Here is a 20390-nt window from a genome sequence, read left to right on the forward strand (position 1 = left end):
GAAGAATACACTGCTAATAAATAATAAAAGTCTTATGAAATTTGCTTCTTGACTTTTATAACTTGGATTTGAAGTTTTCAATATGCCAAAGTTCATCATTTTATTTTTGACTCAGTGTGGTTGGTTCCTTTTGTGTTTCTCAAGATCTTCCTTCTGGATTCTTAGTTTATCTCTTATTGACCCTCTAGGTTGTGGCCATTGCTGGAAATACATGAGTTCAGAGAAACCTTGTGTTTTGAATTTTACAGAAGCCAGATAATGCTAGTTCCTCCCTCCATTCCTCCTACCCCCCAGTTTCCTTTCTGTTAGTAAAATACTGATCACGACCAGTGTTTGGGTCCTGCTAGGTCATTTATGACTATCAGTGACTGTTGGGTGACATAATACTAGTCATCAATTCCTTTTCAGAAAGGCTGACCCTTTTTCTTTTTTTTTTTTTTTAAAGAGAGAGTGAGAGAGGTGGAGAGAGAGAGAGAATTTTTAATATTTATTTTTTAGTTCTCTGCGGATATAACATCTTTCTTTGTATGTGGTGCTGAGGATCGAACCCCGGGCCACACGCATGCCAGGCGAGCGAGCTACCGCTTGAGCCACATCCCCAGCCCTGACCCTTTTTCTTAATGGAGAAATTCTAGAAATACATCAGATGGAACAAACTTCACATAGGGTGGATGTATGCCGTGAAGTTTCAGCTTGGGAGGAAGAGGCTGCGCTATTTATTGTGTAAGGGTCCGGCGAAGCGTCGGAGGGAGAGACCACACAAGAGACTGGCTTCATGCAATTGGCAAAAGGGGGATTTATTGATTCAGCATGCTGAAGTTCCAGGCTCACTCAGGAAGATAGAGCAGCCCAGAGCCCAGAGCAGAGGTCAAGCAGAGCTTAAGTACACTTTTTGGAGAGGGCGGGGGGTGGGGGGGCTTTGCATACATCAGAACAAATCATCATGAGGCGCGGGAAAATTGACAACTCTGAGACATGATTAGTACATTCATTGGCGGGAACAGATTGGATGGAGGTGATTGGTCACTCCTAAGCGGGGTACACATTCAAACTGATTGGTTTTAGGGTCTGGATGCCTACATGCTGAGCTACTCAGAGCCCTTAGCTATTAAACAACCAGGGAGTCAGTGGAAATATTTACTGGGCAGTTAGGGTATTGTCCTAACAGCTACAGGGATTACAGGTTTGGGGGGTAGCAGAGGAATTTTAACCATACCTAGTCTTCTATTTTTTAACCCAGGCCTTGCAGTTTAGAAACTTTACAATGCCCGGTCTTTTACACTTTAACTCAGGCTTTTCGGCTTAGAAACAGCTTAGAAATTTTACCTTTACAACTGGAGATATTTTATGTATTAAACTGGATCTTTTTGGGTTGGGATATTTCTGAGTTTTTTTTTTTTTTCTTCTTCTTTTCCTTTTCAGAATGCAAAGGAAAGATTAAGGGTGGGAAGGTGGTTTCATTTATGGACTTAGGAATCTGCAAGTAGCTATCCTCCTAACACTGCCTGAGACCATATCTTAGATAAGAGATTTGTGAATCCACAAACCTGTCAAGAAGGGCAGAAAAATCTCTTTTCCTATAAATTGAATTATTGTGGAAAAGAAAATGAAAAAAAAAGAACAATTAGTTTTAACAAATTTCTTACTTCTTACCTATTAGTTCACATGGGTTTGTTATTCTTATATGCAAGATGGTTGATAAACCTCCAAACACATCTGGAAAGATTACTCAATATATAATGCATATTCATCTGTGATTCCCATATAGCAGGAACATGAATTTGTTAACTATTAGGTACACAAATGTATTTTCAAAATTGTTTTCATTTACATGCTTTCTTAGGTGACATGTTAAACCATTATGTTAAGTGTCTCTGTAAACAACTGTTGCTGTATAAACAGAACAGTACTCTATGTAAGAGGTCTGTGTTCTTAGAGTACTGTCATCCAGCAGAGTTAATGATGCCTGCAAAGTCTTTCACTGCTCTTTGCAAGAATTTGGTCACTGTGTGTTTTCTAAGAAGATCAATCAGAGATAATTCCAGTTATAGCAGGCTATAACTTAAAGCAGAAGATAAAAGTATTTACACATTGGTTGCATAGGGGTGGCAACTATGGCATATGAAAGAAAGTAAAAAAAAATAATCAAGTTATTTTGAGCTGAATTGAAATGTTAATATATTCCTACCCAGTTCCTCCTCTATGGATTGAATTATGATAATCATATCAAGAAGGAGAACAATAGCTTTTCTAGAGAATTTGAAACTCTTTTTGGTATGTGCCAAATATAAGCTTATATTAAAAATGTCTTAAGGCAAAATATATTTGGGGGACCAGGTTTAAATGGACAAACAAAAATTAGCTGGGCTCTTAACTTCTCATGTGTCATTTTAGACCTGCATACCATCAAAATTGAAGTGAATCCCATTACCACTTGATATTTTCTCCTTTGGTTTGAATCAAGTTTACTATAAAACACTTTTGAGAATTTGGACTCTATATGAGAAAGGTACATGGTAGTAACTGTAGACATGACTGCAGCTTCAATGTTGACATTCAAACATCAGATTTGGGGGGTAATACTCTATCAGATGTATTTTGCTTATTATGAATCTTTTCCAAAAGTATCTGAAGTGGCTTCAAAAAAATAGCAAATGTGGTTCAGGAGGCTGAGGCAGGAGGATCGAAAGTTCAAAGCCAGCCTCAGCAATTTAGTGAGGTCCTAAGCAACTTAGTGAGACCCTGTCTCAGAAAAAAAAAGGCTGGGGGGAGATGTCTGGGGGCATTGCTTAGTGGTTAAGTGCCTCTGGATTCAATCCCCTGTACCCTATATAAACAGCAGGTGTACCACATGGGAGAGAATCGAGGCTTTGGACACTGAATTTTGAGGCAACAGATGGTGAGACTTAATGTGGAGATAAGTAGGCCTCTCAAATGTCACAGGATATCTGTTCTCTTCCTAGGTTAGGCAACTCCAGGACTTCTTATTGGGATGAATTGCACCCAAAAATTTAAGAAGAGATTATCTCCATGTGAAATTTTGTCAGTCTCTACATTCAGATCCCCCCAAATCATTATGTCACGTACATGGAATAGAAATTTCAAAAAACAATTTGAAAGTGGAGATCAAAACAGAATAATGACAGTCCATTATCTATCATCTATCTGTCTATCATCTATCACATATCTGACCTTTACCAGAGCTAAACTAACTTTACTATAGTTTATGTAAATATCTCTGTGTATTGTGGAGTTTAATAAAACTTGGAAGAAACAGAGGGCCCAGAGAGTTGAGATTAAAGTAGCTGGTTCACCCTTGTATTTGTTAAAAACAAAAACAAAACAAAACAAAAAAAACCTTTGGAAGAGAGGGAACCATATCCTAAAATCTAGGTTTCTTTCAAGCAGAGACAACATTTCACACTATTCTACACACTTCAGAGAGATACCATCCGCAGTGGCATGTTACAAGATGTAACCAGTTAACCATTCAAGCACTTGGCATTGTCATATGCTATCTGCTGTGTGACCAGCAGGGATTGGATGGGCCCAGGATTTCCTGATGTGAGGAAATGAATAGTACTCACTTCCTCTTTCTCCCTTGACTCCTCTTCATACCTATCTGATTCACAAGTGTGACTGGCCAATGCTAGACTTTTCCTGCTACTTTTGGTGTGATGAGTAGCTTGCTTTACCATTTAGACCACATACCTGCAATGACTGGGTCAGTCCTCTTTCCATCACCATAACAAACACCTGAGATAGAGTTGTGCTCTATGTGGTTCAGAGTTCTAGTTTCTGGTTTCAGAGTTTTGGGTTTTTAATGGATAAATGTGGTTTCTGAGGTTTCAGCTCATGGTCTGTTGGCTCCATGGAAGGAGGCTTATGTCCGGGAGCACATGGTGGAGTAACGCTGCTCACCTCATGGTGGTTGGGAAGCAGAAAGCTCGATTTTTATAAAAGTTCCTCCCCCAAACCCATTAGAGCTATAAATCTGTTAATGGATTAATCCATTCATGAGATTGGAGCCCTCATGATCCAATCACCCCCTAAAACCCCACCTCTGAACACTGCTGCTTTGGGGATCAACACATGAACTTTTGGGAGATGTTCCAAATTCAAACCATAACACTGACCAAGGAATAAATGGCAAGGAGCCACATCAAATGGCAATTATGCCTAAAGAGCTGTGATGTGTTAGTAGAAACACTGATGGCAGAATCACTAATCATGTCACATCATGTGAATCTCATGTCACATCACCACAGAGCCCCACCTAGGAGTTCTCTTCCTCTGCAATTGCACCAGAGGCTCAATGAGGGACACTGCCTTGTCACGACAAGAGGTGGGATCGCTGAATGCAACCTTGAAAATCAACGAAACTGACAAACGGAAGACTTTCAAATAGCTTGATCTATTTGAAAGTCAAATCTGTTGGGAAAATTATCCTTAATTAAAGATTACTGTTTAAGTGACAGGTAGTTAAATTGTTAATATTAAGGTAAACCGAAAAAGCAAAAGTTCAACCATATGGTCTGGAGAAGAGATAAAATTTTGTCAATTATTAAGTCAGGATCTCGGAGAGATAGGAAAGTCCTGTGTGTTGGGGGTCCCCAAGACCACTCCCAGTTTTTGTGATTCTCTAGAAATACAGGACTCAGCATAAAGCTGCACACACCGCTAAAATTTATTACAGAGAAAGAATACAAAGCAAAATCAATAAAAGGAAGAGACACAGGGGCTGAGGTGGGAAGGAAACCAGGTGTGGTCTCCTGTCTTTTCCAGTGGAGTCACACAACACACTGATTTCCCCAGCAATGATGTGACGATGCGTGAAGTGTTGTCCCCCCGGAAACTCATTAGAGACTAAGCACCCAAGGTTTTTACTGGGGGCAAGCCATGGAGACCTTCTACCTAGCGCAGACCCAAATCCTAAATGCCAGGGAAAAGCAGGTGTTCAGCATAGACCATATCGCACAGTCCAGGCAGTGAGCCACCCGTGTCATTTAGAGGAAGTTTCATCAGCATGGGGAACTATTTACCAGTCAGGTTTCCAGGCACAAGCCAAGGTCAACCTTGCAAGCAGGCGGTTCTAAGGCATCAGTGGTGGGCTGCTGTTTAAACACTTTTCTGTACAGTCTGTATCATAGCCAGCTAACGTTCATGTGCAGTTTTACCTCGTGAAGTTGATCCAAAACTTGTTTTCAGAAGCCTTCTTGAGGTGAAGAAGAGATGTGCTCTATGTGGTTCAGAGTTCTGGTTTCTGGTTTCAGAGTTCTGGGTTTTTAATGGATAAATGTGGAAGTGGTACAGCTTCCCCTTCTAAATACTTTTTTGGCCATAATGAATGCTATCTGTCTAATATCTGTAACCTCCCAATCATTTTCAGGCCAAACTAGAGTAGGAAAAACCCAATCTTTGCTTAAAGAAAAAAAAAGAAATATATATGGAGTACAGGTGTGTGAATAGAGCACTTGCTTAACATGTGTGAGGCTCTGATTTTGATCCCCAGCACCCTAAACAACAAACAAACCAACAAAAAAGCTCTGAAACTAATTTTAATACTAATACATCTAAAATATCCTATGGTATAATGAGTTTTACACACACACACACATGAACAGAATATCAAATGGCATTTTTTCCCTTTTCCTTTAAAAAATGTTCATAATAGCAGGGTGCAGTTGAGGCAAGGAAAATGGCAAGTTTGAGGCCAGCAAGGGCAACTTAGTGAGACCCTGTCTTAAAAAATAAAAAGGGCTGGGGGTGTAGTTCAATAATAGAGAGTACCTGGGTTTAAGCCCCACTATTGCAAAAGAAAAAAACTTGTATAAATGGAGATGGAAAGAGATATTTATGCTACTGCCAAGTAACAGTGAGAATGCCAGTAGACCCACATAATCAATTAGTTGCAATACCAATAAAAATTCCAGAGAGTTAAAAAAAAATAGTGGTGCCCAGGCTTTATTCTAGACCAATTACACTAGAAGTTGGGGTATGTGGCCCAAGGTTTGGAAAAACAATTTTTAAAGCTTTCCAAGTAATTCCTGATATGCAATAGGTTTCAGAGCCCACTGATAAAGAAAGAGGAGGAGGCATGCTCAAAACTATTTCAGTATTTTTTTGACAGTCTAAAGTGCTTTTATATCATTTAATGAAGAGGACAAAGTCAAACTTCTTAAGCATTTAACATTGTGTTTTTAATATAATATTTTTATTACTTCGGAGTGGCTTTTAAAATTGAGATTTAGGTTGAGAAATAATAGATTAAGTAGTTCCTTGTATCTATTGGCTAATGTCTTGCTCATGTGCCAGGAACTGTGGGAAGTATGTAGATGTGGCATGAGGATGGGAAGGTGTGTCATTTATACCTTCATGTCCTCAAGGAGGTCACAATACAGTCGAGGAAACAGCATAATCATGTATTGGTTGGTCTTTCTGATTATGAGAGAACCTCAAGTTTGGTTTTAGCAACAGGAGTCTTGCTGAATTCAAGGAATGGACCCAAGTGCCCTGACCTGAGGTGCTGTTCAAATTGGGAGCCTCACACCAGCAGAGAAAGAGAGCACATCCCCTCTTTCTCTCTCCATGGTGGAAAGCATAGCTGCTGACAGTGGCTACACATGACAACTTCAGCTTCAGTCTCCTAGCGAGAATCTGGCCTGAGTCTTGGGATTGCCCTAGGTCAATACCCCTGAGAAGTGACTCATATTTACCTCTTAACCAGTAAAATGTGGCCTGGAGAATTGGGGAGGGGGCTGGGATCACAAAAGAGTAGAACCCCCTTTGAAATCAACCAAAAGATAATAGTTTTCTGAATGACAGTTTCTCACTCCAAAAAGGTATGTGGATGGAGATGTTTGCTGGGCAGACACAAGTGTCTACTATGCATGTGGCATCCAGCAAGACAAAGCTGCCCCTGGACAGCACTGGAAAACGGTGTGGTACAGAAGCCATGTCAGAATGAATGGTACAGAATATTGTTTTATCCCACTTGAAAAAGAATTTTCTAGTCCTTCAGAGAAGCTTCTCAGAGAGGGTCTGTGTACACACACTTTGATTTCCCAATGCCTGGGGGACCTTCCTGCGGGGTGTGTGTGTGGGGGGGGGCGGTTAGGATGAAATGAGGTGTTGCGTACAGAGTGCTTAGTATACAGAGAATCATTGCTACCCCATGAACAGCCCAACAAGTTGCAAGCTCAGGAGAGTTTAGTTTGATCTGTGTTGTTTGAGGAACATCTCAGTGGGGATGTCTAACAAGTAGCAGAAATATGGCCATTTCCACAACTCCTAAATTATCTAACGGAGCCAGTCTTCTAACATGTATTTGGCAACTGTTTTCATGGAAGCTCAGTGCTGTACCCAGCATCCAGACAAAGGTTTTTGAGGATTATTAAATAAAGGGATACACTGAGGGAATGGCTTCTGGAAATACAGAGTATTAATTTGCTTCTCACACAAAGAACAGATACTCTATTTGTTTTAAAATTTAATTTTATTAGTGCATTATAATTATTCATAATCATGGGATTTATGGGGACATATTTGTACATAACATAATTTGTCAGTTTGATTCCCAGTTGTCTCCTTCTCACCTGCTTCCTTTCTTTTACTCTAGTAGTTCACCTTCTAAGTTCATGATTACACTCCTCTTTTCCTCCCATTTTTCCTCTTTAGCTTCCACATGTAAGAGAAAACACAGGATCCTTAACTTTTTGAGTCTAGCTTTTTTCACTTAGTATGATGTTCTCAAGTTCCATCTATTTTCCTTAGGAACCCTATTTTTGAAATGAGGAAAATAAAGTAGGTTTTTTTATTTGTTTGTGTTTTGGACATTCAATGACTATATGGATGAGAAAGAATAGGACAAGAGATCCTGGTTGTCTTAAATGTTTCCTGATAAGTAAAATATAGACTTTAAAACTACATATATAATTTCTTAGATATTTCTTATTTTGTTTGTGATCCTGTCAATCCTGCTTAACTCTAACTCACATAATAATAATTGTGTCCAAGTACCTTAAAGTGATCATTTTCTCATCGGCATTATATGTGAGAGAAAATACACACACACACACACACAGTTCTTTTAAACTAATTTGATCTCTTCACTTAAATTACCTAAAATAAGTCTTAAATACTTGAAAACACTCTCTCCATCTACTTCCTAACTCAATAAGATGGGAAAATTTTAAAGCACATTTTAAAAAATAAACTATATTAAACCCCTTACTGGAAAAAAAAAAAGTCACTTTTGGACGGAGACCAAGCCAAGTAATTTTAGCTCAAATTGGTTTTCCTGGAAAAGCTGAAAATGTAGTTCAGAAAAGAAATGCTTTGGCTACTTTACAACTCACTCAAAAACTAACAAGCTTAGTTTAAATAACCTTCACTTCAGTGATTCTCAAATAGCCAACTGGAAAAAACAATTTTTTTTAACATCAGGGCTTGTTTAACATCAGGGCTTGTTAAAATGCAGATTTGGAGGCCCAGCCAATAGATAGGAGCTGGACATGAGTGATTACAGTAAAGAAGATTATAAGATCTTAACTTAGCTAACTCACAAAAGACAAAGGTAGAGACAAGTCAATAGGACTAAAACCAGGAATCGTGCCTGAGAAATGATCTCTTAGCCCATTTCAAAAGAGCCACCTGTCTTATGCTGTGGGACAACCTGGTACATGGCACAGCTCTATCATTATGTGTGTGTCTTTGGGTAAATCATTCACTGCCTTTGAGTTTCAATTTTCTTTCCTATAAAAGGAGACTAGATGATGTCTTAGTGCATTCAGACTGCTCTAGAAAAATATCAAAAACTGGTTAGCTTGTAAGCAACAGAAATGTATTCCTCACAGTCCTGGAAGGTGAAAAATGTCCAAGATGAAGGCACCTGCAGCAGATCTGTTGTCTGGTAAGGGTTGGCTTCCTGGTTCATAGATGGCGCCTTCTCAATATGTCCTCACATGACAGAAAGGACAAGCTAGCTCTCTGGATTCTCTTTGATGCAGGGACTAATCCACAATGAGGGCTCTGTCCTCATGACTCAATCACCTCCCAAACACCCTGCCTCCTTATAGCATACCCTCATGCATGAGGATTTAAGTTAAGCATTTTGGAGTTAAGCATTTTGGAGTTAAACATTTTGGAGTTCTAACTTGAGATTTGAGATTGCAAACTCCTCTGAGAAGCCAATGAAATTCTTTAATCTTTTTTTTTCCCCAGAAAAATGCACATTTTTGCACTCACATGTAGGAGCAGTCATTGTTCCTTTAAAATGCCTACATGGACTTCCAATGGCAATGACTCTGCGGGGTTGGGGGTGGATTTACTTGAGTATGTGTTTTATATCCTGCCCCTTATTCAGATTTGTTCCTGTTGTGGAGTAGTGTCACTGTCTTCCAGGCTCTGTCCCATGCTGGGAATCAGCCACTGTCACTAAGAGGTGTGGCATGCATAGCAAGGGCTGACCCTTCATCAGCTGTTGGCACGGATTTAACCACTAAGACCTCTTAGAGGGAGGTGATGTCTCCATTTCAAAAATAACAAAACCAAGGTTTGGAAAGGTGAGATAATTTGCTAAACGTCACATAGCTAATAGCAAATAGACCATGGGTCTGACCCTGACCTCTTAACCTGTATGGCAGGGTTTCTTGATCTTGGCACTGTTGACATATTGGGCTGCATGATTCTTTACTGTGGAAGAACTGCCCTGTCCATTGTGAGAAGTTTATCAGCATCCCTGGCCTCTCCTCATTGGATGCAGTCTCCTCAACCAAATCCTAAAGGGAAAAAAAAAAATGTTTCCAGAAGGTGCCAAATGCCACCTGGGGGTGGGAAATCACTCCTTGTATAGAGACACTTCTATATGGTTTACTCCTCTGATATCACTACCATATGAGCTGCTGCTGAAGTCTGACAGGGCAGGAGAAAAGGGAAGAGCTGTCATTATCAGGTTTTATGTGCTCTGGGTGAAACATTTCATGGAAAAACTGAAAATCATTTCCAAGTTCATGATTATATAAATTCATAACTTCTAAACACTTTCTTGTGATGGTGAGTACTCATATGCAATTGAATCACTCCCAAATCTGGCTAAAAATAACATAAAGATGTTGTTCTTTGAAAAAATCCAGTGTCTAAACAGTCCCTTACCAACGCAATTCTCAGCTGCATGGTATCTGAGAGCCCACAAATCTGAGGAAATAGAGCTGGGATTTGACATGGGTTTTAGACAGTCTCAGTGTTGTGTTGAGTGAGGTTGACCTGTGGCTTGGCTAACACAAGAGAGAGAGGGCAGCAGGAAATGGGCAATTTTTCACTGCAACTACTTACTGTTTGGTTCCAAAGTATGTGACTGATGCTATATCATGTTTTGGTGGATCATGAAATTTAGTACTGGGAGAGTTCACATTAGATCCCATCAGAAGTGAATGTGGGGACCTATGAGGACATTGTTTTCAGAAAAAAAAATCTGTTTAAAAATAAGCCAGTGGCATAAGCCACAGGGCTGTGGTTACATGAAGCTTTTAAAGTAAATAATAACAATGCTCTGCTGCATAATTCCAATACTATTTTCTCTCTTGAGAAAGGTAAATGAGATTGAAATCTTGATCCACATATGAAAGGCTCCCAAGGGAATCTATGCAGTGCATGTTTAAGTATTTTTAGTACATTAGATATTCTGATTAAACAGAGAGCCTGTCCTCAGCTAGCTTATCATTTTCAGAGGGAATGCCCAAAACCCAAGAAGCAACAACACACTGGTGCTTTGGTAGTATGTAGGCTGATTATCTGCACCTTCCAGGTACCACTCTTGGCCTGAGATGCTGCCAAGGGGTGCTCATGTGAGAGGGGTGTGGATGGGACTCAGATGAGCAGGCCGCAGGGTACTACATTAAACATGTGGCCTTTCTGGCAAGTGACAGAAGAATAGAGGGTGGGAAGAAAGCAGGTAGGACTTTGGGTCAAAGCAAGCTAAGTTGTCATATTCCAGTCTCATGGACAATTTACGAGTCTGAGAATTCTAAACCTGAGTGTGGCTTTCCAGTTATTACAAAGGGTGTATTTAACAAGTTAGGAGAATAGATGACATTCTATTTAATAGTTCCATATTTTGACATATGAGTTCATAGTATGAGCATGTATGGTATGCAGACTTCCATCTGGATTTCTACCCTGGCCTGTAGATTTAGGAGTGGACCTGGCTACCTTGAAGGCTGAATTTTGTAAAATGACACAAGTGAAAAATACTCAGAACAGTGCTGTGCAGGGGGCATGTCCTCAATAAATTGGCAATGATGATGTTCAGGTCCTCCTGAGGGCAACAAGGCCTCACTGAAGGGCTTTAAGCAGGACAATGTCATTTGCTCATTACTTTTTTTCTACAAATAGGAATTAAGGATTTATTCTGTGCCCATCATTATTCTGGGAATTCTCAATAATAGTAGTGAAAAAAAAAAAAGAAAACAAGTTCCCAAGGAACGTATATTAGAGTGTGGGGAGACAGATAAAAACAATTATTTAACATGTCCAGTGATGCCTTTTGGATTTCCAAAGGTCATTTTAGATGGAGGGAGACAAGATTATGAGTAGAGGTCAGTTAAGAGTTTATTGGGAAAATCCATAGAAGACAGAATGGTCGTGTGGTGCCAGTTTGTGGCCCAGAATAGAAATCAGTAAGCAGATTTAACTAACATTAGCATTGTTAGAATGCTCACTCTTGGTGCTTGATGAGTAAGAGAGAAAAGAAGAATCTATAATGTCAGCCAGCGAGGACTCTATCGCCCCATGATAATGGTAAGGCGGTGAGATTTCTTATGGTGGAAGGTAAGAAAGGGAGGGATTGCTTAGGAAAGAAAATGAAGGGATCAATTTTGGGCATTGTGGGTTTGAAGTGTCCACAGAACACTCAAATGGAGATGATTTTATCTATGGGCTAATCTTTGGTCACTTGTCAAGGAAATATCTACATTTTCTTAAGTCTTGTTCTCTTGGATTTGCATTTAAGGAATGTAGATATTTTGGGGGAGACACATGGAAGCAGGAGTTAGGCTGGGAGATATTTTCATCATGGGTAAGAAGTCATAAAGCAGTTCATCTGATTTCACATTACTCTGTTTATTCCTCTTTCTTCCTTTGGCATTTAGTAAAGTTGCTTTTAGACATTCCAGCTTTTCCAGTCACATACAGCAGAGAAAAGATGACATGTTCATTCTTGGGTCCTAGTGTTGGGAGCAGTGGACCCCATCACCCTCTAAAGCTAGTGTGTGAGTGCAGTGGAAGTTAGAGAAAGAGCCCCAAGATGAAGAAGAATCTCCTGGACAAATCCAGGGCTATGAACTTTAGTGATGGGTATCATTCTTCCTTTGCCATCCTTGGGAAATTTGAGTTTTATCTCATGAAAGAAAGCAAGCAGAGGTTACTTTGCAGAGGCCTCAGAATGTAATGATGCCACACTCTTGAATGCCCTCTTTCATTTAGACTCTAGATGCCTTTCCAAAGCTAAGCCCAACACCATCTTCTCTGAGAAGTTGCTTTGCCCTATCCTTCTTTCACCATAGATACTTGCTACAGCTTCTGTACTTCTTTGACACTCTTGAGACATTATTCTCTTGTAAAATTATGTTGTATTGGAAAGAAATAATCTCTGATTCCTCTAAAGTTATATCCTCTGCCTTCTCTACATCTTGTACTCTTTATGCAATAAAAATGGAGAGGTTGCATGCTTATCTTAGGCCTGCAGGCCTCTAACTCCAGGGCTAGTGTGATGGTGGCAATGATCATTAGTAAAAATTCTAAGGGCTCAGCCTTCAGGATTCAGCTCCATTATCACTTCATCTCCACACAAAGCATTTCCTGACTTCTAGGCACAGTGATATATTTCTTCTGTGGCTAGTCTCATGGTGTCTTGCTTATGTCTCCATTATAGCATTTACTACATTATCTTATGACAGTTTTGCTTAGCTATAGGCTTACCCCTCTAGACTGAGCTTATTGAGGGCCAGGAATGGATCTTGTTTATTTATTTATTTTTTTTAGAGAGAGAGAGTGAGAGAGGAGAGAGAGAGAGAGAGAGAGAGAGAGAATTTTTAATATTTATTTTTTAGTTCTCGGCGGACACAACATCTTTGTTGGTATGTGGTGCTGAGGATCGAACCCGGGCCGCACGCATGCCAGGCGAGCGTGCTACCGCTTGAGCCACATCCCCAGCCCAATCTTGTTTATTTTTATACTTTCAATTCCCTGCATATAGTAGGAGCTTAACATTTTTTTTGTGTGTGTGTGTGTGAGTATATGCACTAATGTGTTTGGGTAAATAGGTGGATATGCATTTTATTTATACCACACTTCCTCTTAGAACATATTAGAAGAAACTTACAGTTAGAAAATATAAATATAGGGCTGGGGATGTGGCTCAAGCGGTAGTGCGCTCGCCTGGCATGCGTGCGGCCCGGGTTCGATCCTCAGCACCACATACCAACAAAGATGTTGTGTCCGCCGAGAACTAAAAAAAATAATAAATATTAAAAATTCTCTCTCTCTCTCTCTTTAAAAAAAAAAGAAAATATAAATATAGCTGGGCGCAGTGGCACATGCCTATAATCCTAGCAATTTGGGAGGCTAAGGCAGGAGGATCTCGAGTTCAAAGCCAGCCTCAGCAAAAGTGAGGTGCTAAGCAACTTAGTGAGACCTTGTCTCTAAATAAAATACAAAATAGGGCTGGGAATGTGGCTGTGCCCTGAGTTCAATCTCTGTTACCCACCCGGTCAAACATACAATATAGCAATGATAAAATGTCAACGGAAACAGAAAATCAGACAGTTTTCTAGAAAAATATACATAACTAGTATTTCTGAAGAAAAAGTTGAAACCAAACAACCAATAACTTTAAGAGAAATTAAAATGATAAAGATCTTTGTTTAAGAAATTGACCAACCCCAATATATACACAAGTTCCACAAAACCTATAAATTTTTCCAAAAAAAGACAAAAGCCACCCTTTACCTTATGATTTTTATCATAATACTGATACCAAGCAAAGATAAGACAGCACAAAATTAAATTAAGTGGTTTTCACTTATGATGCAATCATATTAAATAAAATATCAGCAAATAGAATCCCAGTATTAAAAAGGATAACACCATGGCCAAATATAGCTTTCATATGAATAAAAATGACTCAACTTTTAAAAATACATCAGATGTATATAATCCCGAATTGGTTATAATTATATTTAACAACTAAAGGGAAAAACAATTCATTTCATATAAAAAGCCTTACAGGATTGGATAGACTTGTTCCTAACTCATAGGCAACTTATCAGAAAATGAGAATATACACCATATTTGTGATGACTTGTTAAAAATATTAGAGGGTATGATTAACCAAAGCAGTGGCCATAGGACAAACAGGATGAAAAGGGAGACAGGTTAGCTTGATGGAGAGTTGTAAACACCTGCCACTCAGGGTGGACATAAGGGTGGTAGGAATAAAATCCTAGCAGTTGGGAGGATTGGGATCCTGTAGGCAAGAGTGGAAGGCATGGAATAGGAGGAGAGTAATTAAGAAGACAGGTGGAGTGAGAAGAGAACCAAGAACAGAGCACCAGGAACATCAAAAATAAGGGACCAGAGAAGAGTGTGGGAAGGATGAGCCAGAGGAACAGTGGGAGAATACAGAGAAGCCTAGGGGGACACACCACTGAAGAGGAGTGGGTTATTAGAGTCAAAGTAGAGACGAAGGATTTGGGAGTCACTGGGTTTGCTAATTAGAGGCTGCCCGTGACCTCAGTCAAAGGTGTGGTGAGAATCAAAGGCAGTGTGGGTGGGCAATCAAGGAGTAGGAAGGAGAAGCAGAAAATGAGCGCTTCCCCCAGGAGAGAGAAGTAAGCTATGCGTAGCCACCTGGAGATAGAGTTGAAGTTCTGGGGAAGCATTATTAGGTTGTAGTGAAATCGCTATTTTTGTAAGGCCCACCGGAAGCAGCCAGTGGAGAGCAGAGACTGGGGATACATTAGAAAGGAGACCATGGATGATGAGCAAGCTCCTGCTGGAAGCTGGAGGAAAGAGATGCTCATAAAAATAGCCAGATATTTTACCACAGGACAAAAAAAAAAAAAAAAAAAGACAGGAAACCATTTATAATGTCACCCATCCATTAAACTCAATAAGTGTTGTTGGATTACTACCATGTGCTGGTGCTGGAAATAAGGGGAAAGAAATCCCTAACCTGTAAACTCAGTAACTTAAGGCAAAAATGAAACTAAATAAAAAACAGATAAAAGTTTGGCCCCAGTTAGGCCAGGATTCAAGGAGCCGTGGTTTTAGCAGAAGTTAGTGTGAGAGAATAATTTTATGTCAATGACACGTTTTAACTATGAATGATTAGAGGCGTCTCCAGCAGACATCTCCAGCACTCAATGCTTTTTAATAAAGACAAGTAATTACAGGTCAAACACAATGGTGAAGTCTCCTTAATATCAATAAACTTGATATCTGAACCTTCAACCCTCTGAATAGCAAACCACTGCTTCTTTTGCCTCTCCCTTATCTCAACCAATTCCACTAGATGCAGCCTAACCAGACTGAATCCATCAAGCCAGGCTTGGTGCTAATCCCATCACAGCCCTTAACAGTTATGAATTAAAATCACCTGTCATGTGTATCTAAAAAGAACAACAACAACAACAAAACATCACTGGTTTTATTGGTTTTGAAAAAGAAAAAGAATAGTAGAGGAGATATGTTCTGACCTTCATCCTGAAACAAAGGAGAAATGCTAAATTCATGAATAGGGATTCAGAGACTGTTTGAACAGAAAGGGCCTTCAAAGTCATTGAGTGGGCATTTCTTATTTGACAATACGAAACTGTCCATCATGAGGCAAGTTGATGGATACGACCCAGCTGTTTTGAAACCTCTCCAGCATATTTTTTTCTCATTATATCATGTTACCATAGTTCTCAGTGAGTTAAATTTGCAAATAAATGATGTTTGTAGTGACACTTGTTTATTTGGGAAGATACAATTTGTACGAATATCCCATGGGGAATGAATAAATGAGTGCTGTACCAAAGCAGATTTAAATATGTGGCTACAAATCTTTTTTAAAAATTTTTTTTTTATTCTAATTAGTTATATATGACAGCTGAATGCAATTCTTTTACACAAATGGAGCCTAATTTTTCATGTCTCTGGTTGAATACAGAGTAGAGTAACACTATTTGTGTTTTCATACATGTTTAAGGAAATGATGTCCATCTCATTCCACTGTCTTTCCTACCTCCATGTCCCTCTTCCTCTCCTTCCCCTTTGCCCTATCTAAAATTCATCTATTCTTTCCATGCTCTCCCCATCCCCATTATGAATCAGCATCCTTATATCAGAGAAGACATTTGGCATTTGTCTTTTTGGGATTGGCTAGCTTCACTTAGCATTATATTCTCCAACTCCATGCATTTACCTGCAAATGCCATAATTTTATTCTCTCTTAATGCTGAGTAATAATTCCATTGTGTATATATACCACATTTTCTTTATCCATTCATCTACTGAAGGGTATTTAGGTTGGATCCACAATTTAGCTATTGTGAATTGTGCTGCTATAAATGTGGCGGTGTCCCTGTAGTATGCTGTTTTTAAATCCTTTGGGTATAAACCAAAGAGTAGAATAGCTGGGTCAAATGGTGGTTCCATTCCCAGTTTTCCAAGGAATCTCCATACTGCTTTCCAGATGGGTTGCACCAATTTGCGGTCCCACCAGCAATGTAAGAGTGTGCCTTTCCCCCCATGTCCTCACCAACCCTTATTGTTGTTTGTATTCTTAATAGCTGCCATTCTGAGTGGGGTGAGATGAAATCTTAGAGTAGTTTTGATTTGCATCTCTTTAATTGCTAGAGATGTTGAACATTTTTTCATATATTTGTTGATTGTGTATCATCTTCTGATATACCTTAAAGTAAAAAGTTCTGAAAAGTCACCTTTGTTGTTTGCACTATGGATTAATCAGCTTCCCCCTGCCAACATCCACTTTTTTTTTTTAGTTGTTGATGGATCTTTATTTTATTTGCTTATTTATATGTGGTGCTGGGAATCGAACACAGTGCCTCACACGAACCAGGCAAGTGCTCTACCTCGGAGCTACAACTCCAGCCCCCCAACATCCACTTTTAAAAAATAGTTTTGAATTCACAGCAAATTTGAGCAAAAGGCACAAAGATTTTGCATATAATCCCTATCCCAAGCATGCTTAGCCTTTTCAGTTATCAAAATCTTCCACTAGAGTGGTTCATTTATTATGACTGATGATGTACATTGACATATCATCACCTAGAGACCATAGCTATCATCAGGGTTCACTCTTAATGTTTTACAGTCTGTAGATTTGGACAAATTTATGATGTGTCTCCACCATCATAGTATTGCATAGTGTAGTTTCAATGCCCTAAAAAAATCTGTGTTCTGCCTATCCATCATTCCCTCCCCCCTAAACCCTGGCAACAACTGATCTTTTTTTATTTTTTTTTTTTTTAACTGTCTCCATAGTTTTGCCTTTTCCAGGATGGCATATAGATGGAATCATACAGTATGTAGACTTTTTAGATTGTCCTCTCTTAGTAATATGCATTTTAAGGTTTCTCCACATCTTTTCCTGGTTTGATAGGTCATTTCTTTTTATTGCCAAATAATGTTTCATTGTCTAGATGTTTCACAAATAGCTACTGACCATTCCGTTTTTACCCTCTATCCCTTTCAAACTGTCTGGTGATTAGAGGGGAAAAAAACCCCTGAAATTACACTTAAATTAAGGTTTGTATATTTCTGCACCATGGATTAATCAGCTTCCCATGGATAATTATCCATGTTTCACTTTACCAAAGAAAAAATGAACTTCAATTAGAATATAAAGTAATTCTCCCTAAAAAATATGGGAATGAAGAGATCAGTCCTAGGTATTGTGACTGTATTTATCTCTGAGCAAAATCTTTCCATTAGGATGCCTGAGACTCAGATGAAATATACCGGGGGTATATTAAGTTTTATTCTAGCATTTCGGGGAAGAAAGAAAGGAAGGAAAGAAATATGAGGCAGAGTGATTGAAACAGAGAAGACTGAGAAAGACTCTCTGAGCAAGATATTTTTCTTCCCTTTACAAGTTAGAAGCTACTGAATAATTCATGCCAAGCATGGAAAGGCTGTCTTTTCCCTGGGTGATGTATAACTGAGCAGGAGAGAGCTTCGAGTGGGTTCGCCACATCAGTCACCACTCTTGCTTCTAAGCACAGGGTGCTCTCCTCTTGAGCACAGCTTCTGCTTTTGCAGGCAAGCATCCTAGCTGCTGCTGTTCTGCCTGCTTGCCCACCCGTCTGGGCTTGCAGCCTGCCACTTCACTTTCGCCAGCCCTGCTGCCAGATGAGAAATCTCGCTGCTGGTTCCAGGACCATGTGTGTAGATGCTGCTTGGGAGAACTGGGGCACTTACTCCTGGCACTGATCTCAGCTGAGTTTCTCCTGTTGTTTTCTGGACCACAGATGCTGCTGAGGAGGTATTTTGGGGCATCCCTCTTTCTGCTATCGCCAGTTAAGGACCAGCCCCAAAGCAAGGTACCCTCCACCCTTCCCTCTGGCATTTTTCCCAGCTGGAATATCTTTGCTCTCTCCCTAACAAGGGGCTCCAGCTGACAATATGCCAAGTGTGTGTGTGTGTGTGTGTGTGTGTGTGTGTGTGTGTGTGTGTGTGTTGGGTGAGAAGAGCAGACTGCTCTGTCCTAGAACAGAGCAATGTAAAGTCTGTAGCAGGTAAAGCGGCCTTTCCCCTGGCTCTGGAGACATTTCCAAGGCAGGCACCTGTCATCTGCCACCCCCGTTCTCCTCCAGCTCCCTCTCTCCCCCTCCCCCAGCCCATTATTCTGCTTCAGCCTTTTGTGTCTGTGGCAGAGGGCTGAAGAGATGTCTTTGCCCTCCCGGCAGGCAAGTGTCAAGATGGGCCGCTCTGCAAGAAGCCGACGCTAGGGCGCGAGGTGTGAAGAGTTGGCCAGAATGACCAACTCCTCCTCTACGTCCACCTCCTCCACCACCGGGGGATCCTTGCTGCTGCTCTGCGAGGAAGAGGAGTCGTGGGCGGGCCGGCGTATCCCCGTGTCCCTCCTGTACTCTGGCCTGGCCATTGGGGGCACGCTGGCCAACGGCATGGTTATCTATCTCGTGTCGTCCTTCCGAAAGCTGCAGACCACCAGCAACGCCTTCATTGTGAACGGCTGCGCCGCCGACCTCAGTGTCTGCGCCCTCTGGATGCCACAGGAGGCGGTGCTGGGGCTTCTGCCCGCAGGCTCTGCGGAGCCCCCCGGGGACTGGGACGCCGCTGGGGGTAGTTACCGCCTACTGCGGGGCGGGCTGCTGGGCCTCGGGCTCACGGTGTCCCTTCTGTCCCATTGTCTCGTGGCCCTGAACCGCTACCTGCTCATCACCAGGGCGCCTGCCACCTACCAGGTGCTGTACCAGCGGCGCCACACGGCGGGAATGCTGGCGCTGTCCTGGGCGCTCGCCCTGGGCCTCGTGCTGCTGCTCCCGCCCTGGGCGCCGCGGCCGGGAGCCGAGCCACCGCAAGTCCACTACCCAGCGCTGCTGGCCGCCGCGGCACTGCTGGCGCAGACGGCGCTGCTGCTGCACTGCTACCTGGGCATCGTGCGCCGAGTACGCGTCAGCGTCAAGCGGGTCAGCGTGCTTAACTTCCACCTGCTGCATCAGCTGCCCGGGTGCGCTGCAGCCGCTGCCGCCTTCCCGGCCGCCCCGCACGCGCCGGGTCCGGGCGGTACGGCACACCCCGCACAGGCCCAACCCTTGCCTCCTGCGCTGCAGCCGCGGCGGGCGCAGCGGCGTCTCAGCGGCCTGTCGGTGCTGCTGCTCTGCTGCGTCTTCCTGCTGGCCACACAGCCGCTGGTGTGGGTGAGCCTGGCCAGCGGCTTCTCGCTGCCAGTGCCCTGGGGGGTGCAGGCGGCCAGCTGGCTCCTGTGCTGCGCCCTGTCGGCGCTCAACCCGCTGCTCTACACGTGGAGGAACGAGGAGTTCCGCCGCTCGGTGCGCTCTGTGCTGCCGGGTGTTGGTGACGCGGCTGCGGCTGCCGCTGCTGCCACAGCCGTGCCTGCCATGTCCCAGGCACAACTGGGCACCCGCGCGGCCGGCCAGCACTGGTGACCCGGCCAGGGCAGGAGGGAGCGAAGTTGTGGGCTTCCAACATCTTTGGCCACCATCGTCTCCTTCCCTTGTAAGGTATCCCCTGCCCCAGCAAAGACTCCCACTGGGAAGCCCAATAAACCCGTGCGAAGATTTCTCCACCACCCTGGTGCGCTGATACCTGAACCAAGGTCTTTCTTAAATGGGGTCCCGAAGTCA

At 41.8% G+C, this 20390-nt stretch overlaps 1 protein-coding gene across 1 annotated transcript; it reads left to right on the forward strand.

The window, feature by feature from the left end:
• Positions 1 to 19037: 19037 nt before the first annotated feature.
• On the forward strand, positions 19038 to 20192 carry Gpr88 (G protein-coupled receptor 88). The gene has a single exon (XM_026379425.2). It carries the CDS (start codon positions 19038 to 19040, stop codon positions 20190 to 20192), a length of 1155 nt encoding a protein of 384 aa, XP_026235210.1.
• Positions 20193 to 20390: the final 198 nt, after the last annotated feature.

This window comes from Urocitellus parryii, chromosome 11 (genome assembly GCF_045843805.1).
Source record: "Urocitellus parryii isolate mUroPar1 chromosome 11, mUroPar1.hap1, whole genome shotgun sequence".
Lineage (NCBI taxonomy): Eukaryota > Metazoa > Chordata > Mammalia > Rodentia > Sciuridae > Urocitellus > Urocitellus parryii.

Bases quoted from the DNA above. Each gene is read 5' to 3' on its own strand.
- Gpr88 (XM_026379425.2), top strand. From the start codon at position 19,038: ATGACCAACTCCTCCTCTACGTCCACCTCCTCCACCACCGGGGGATCC.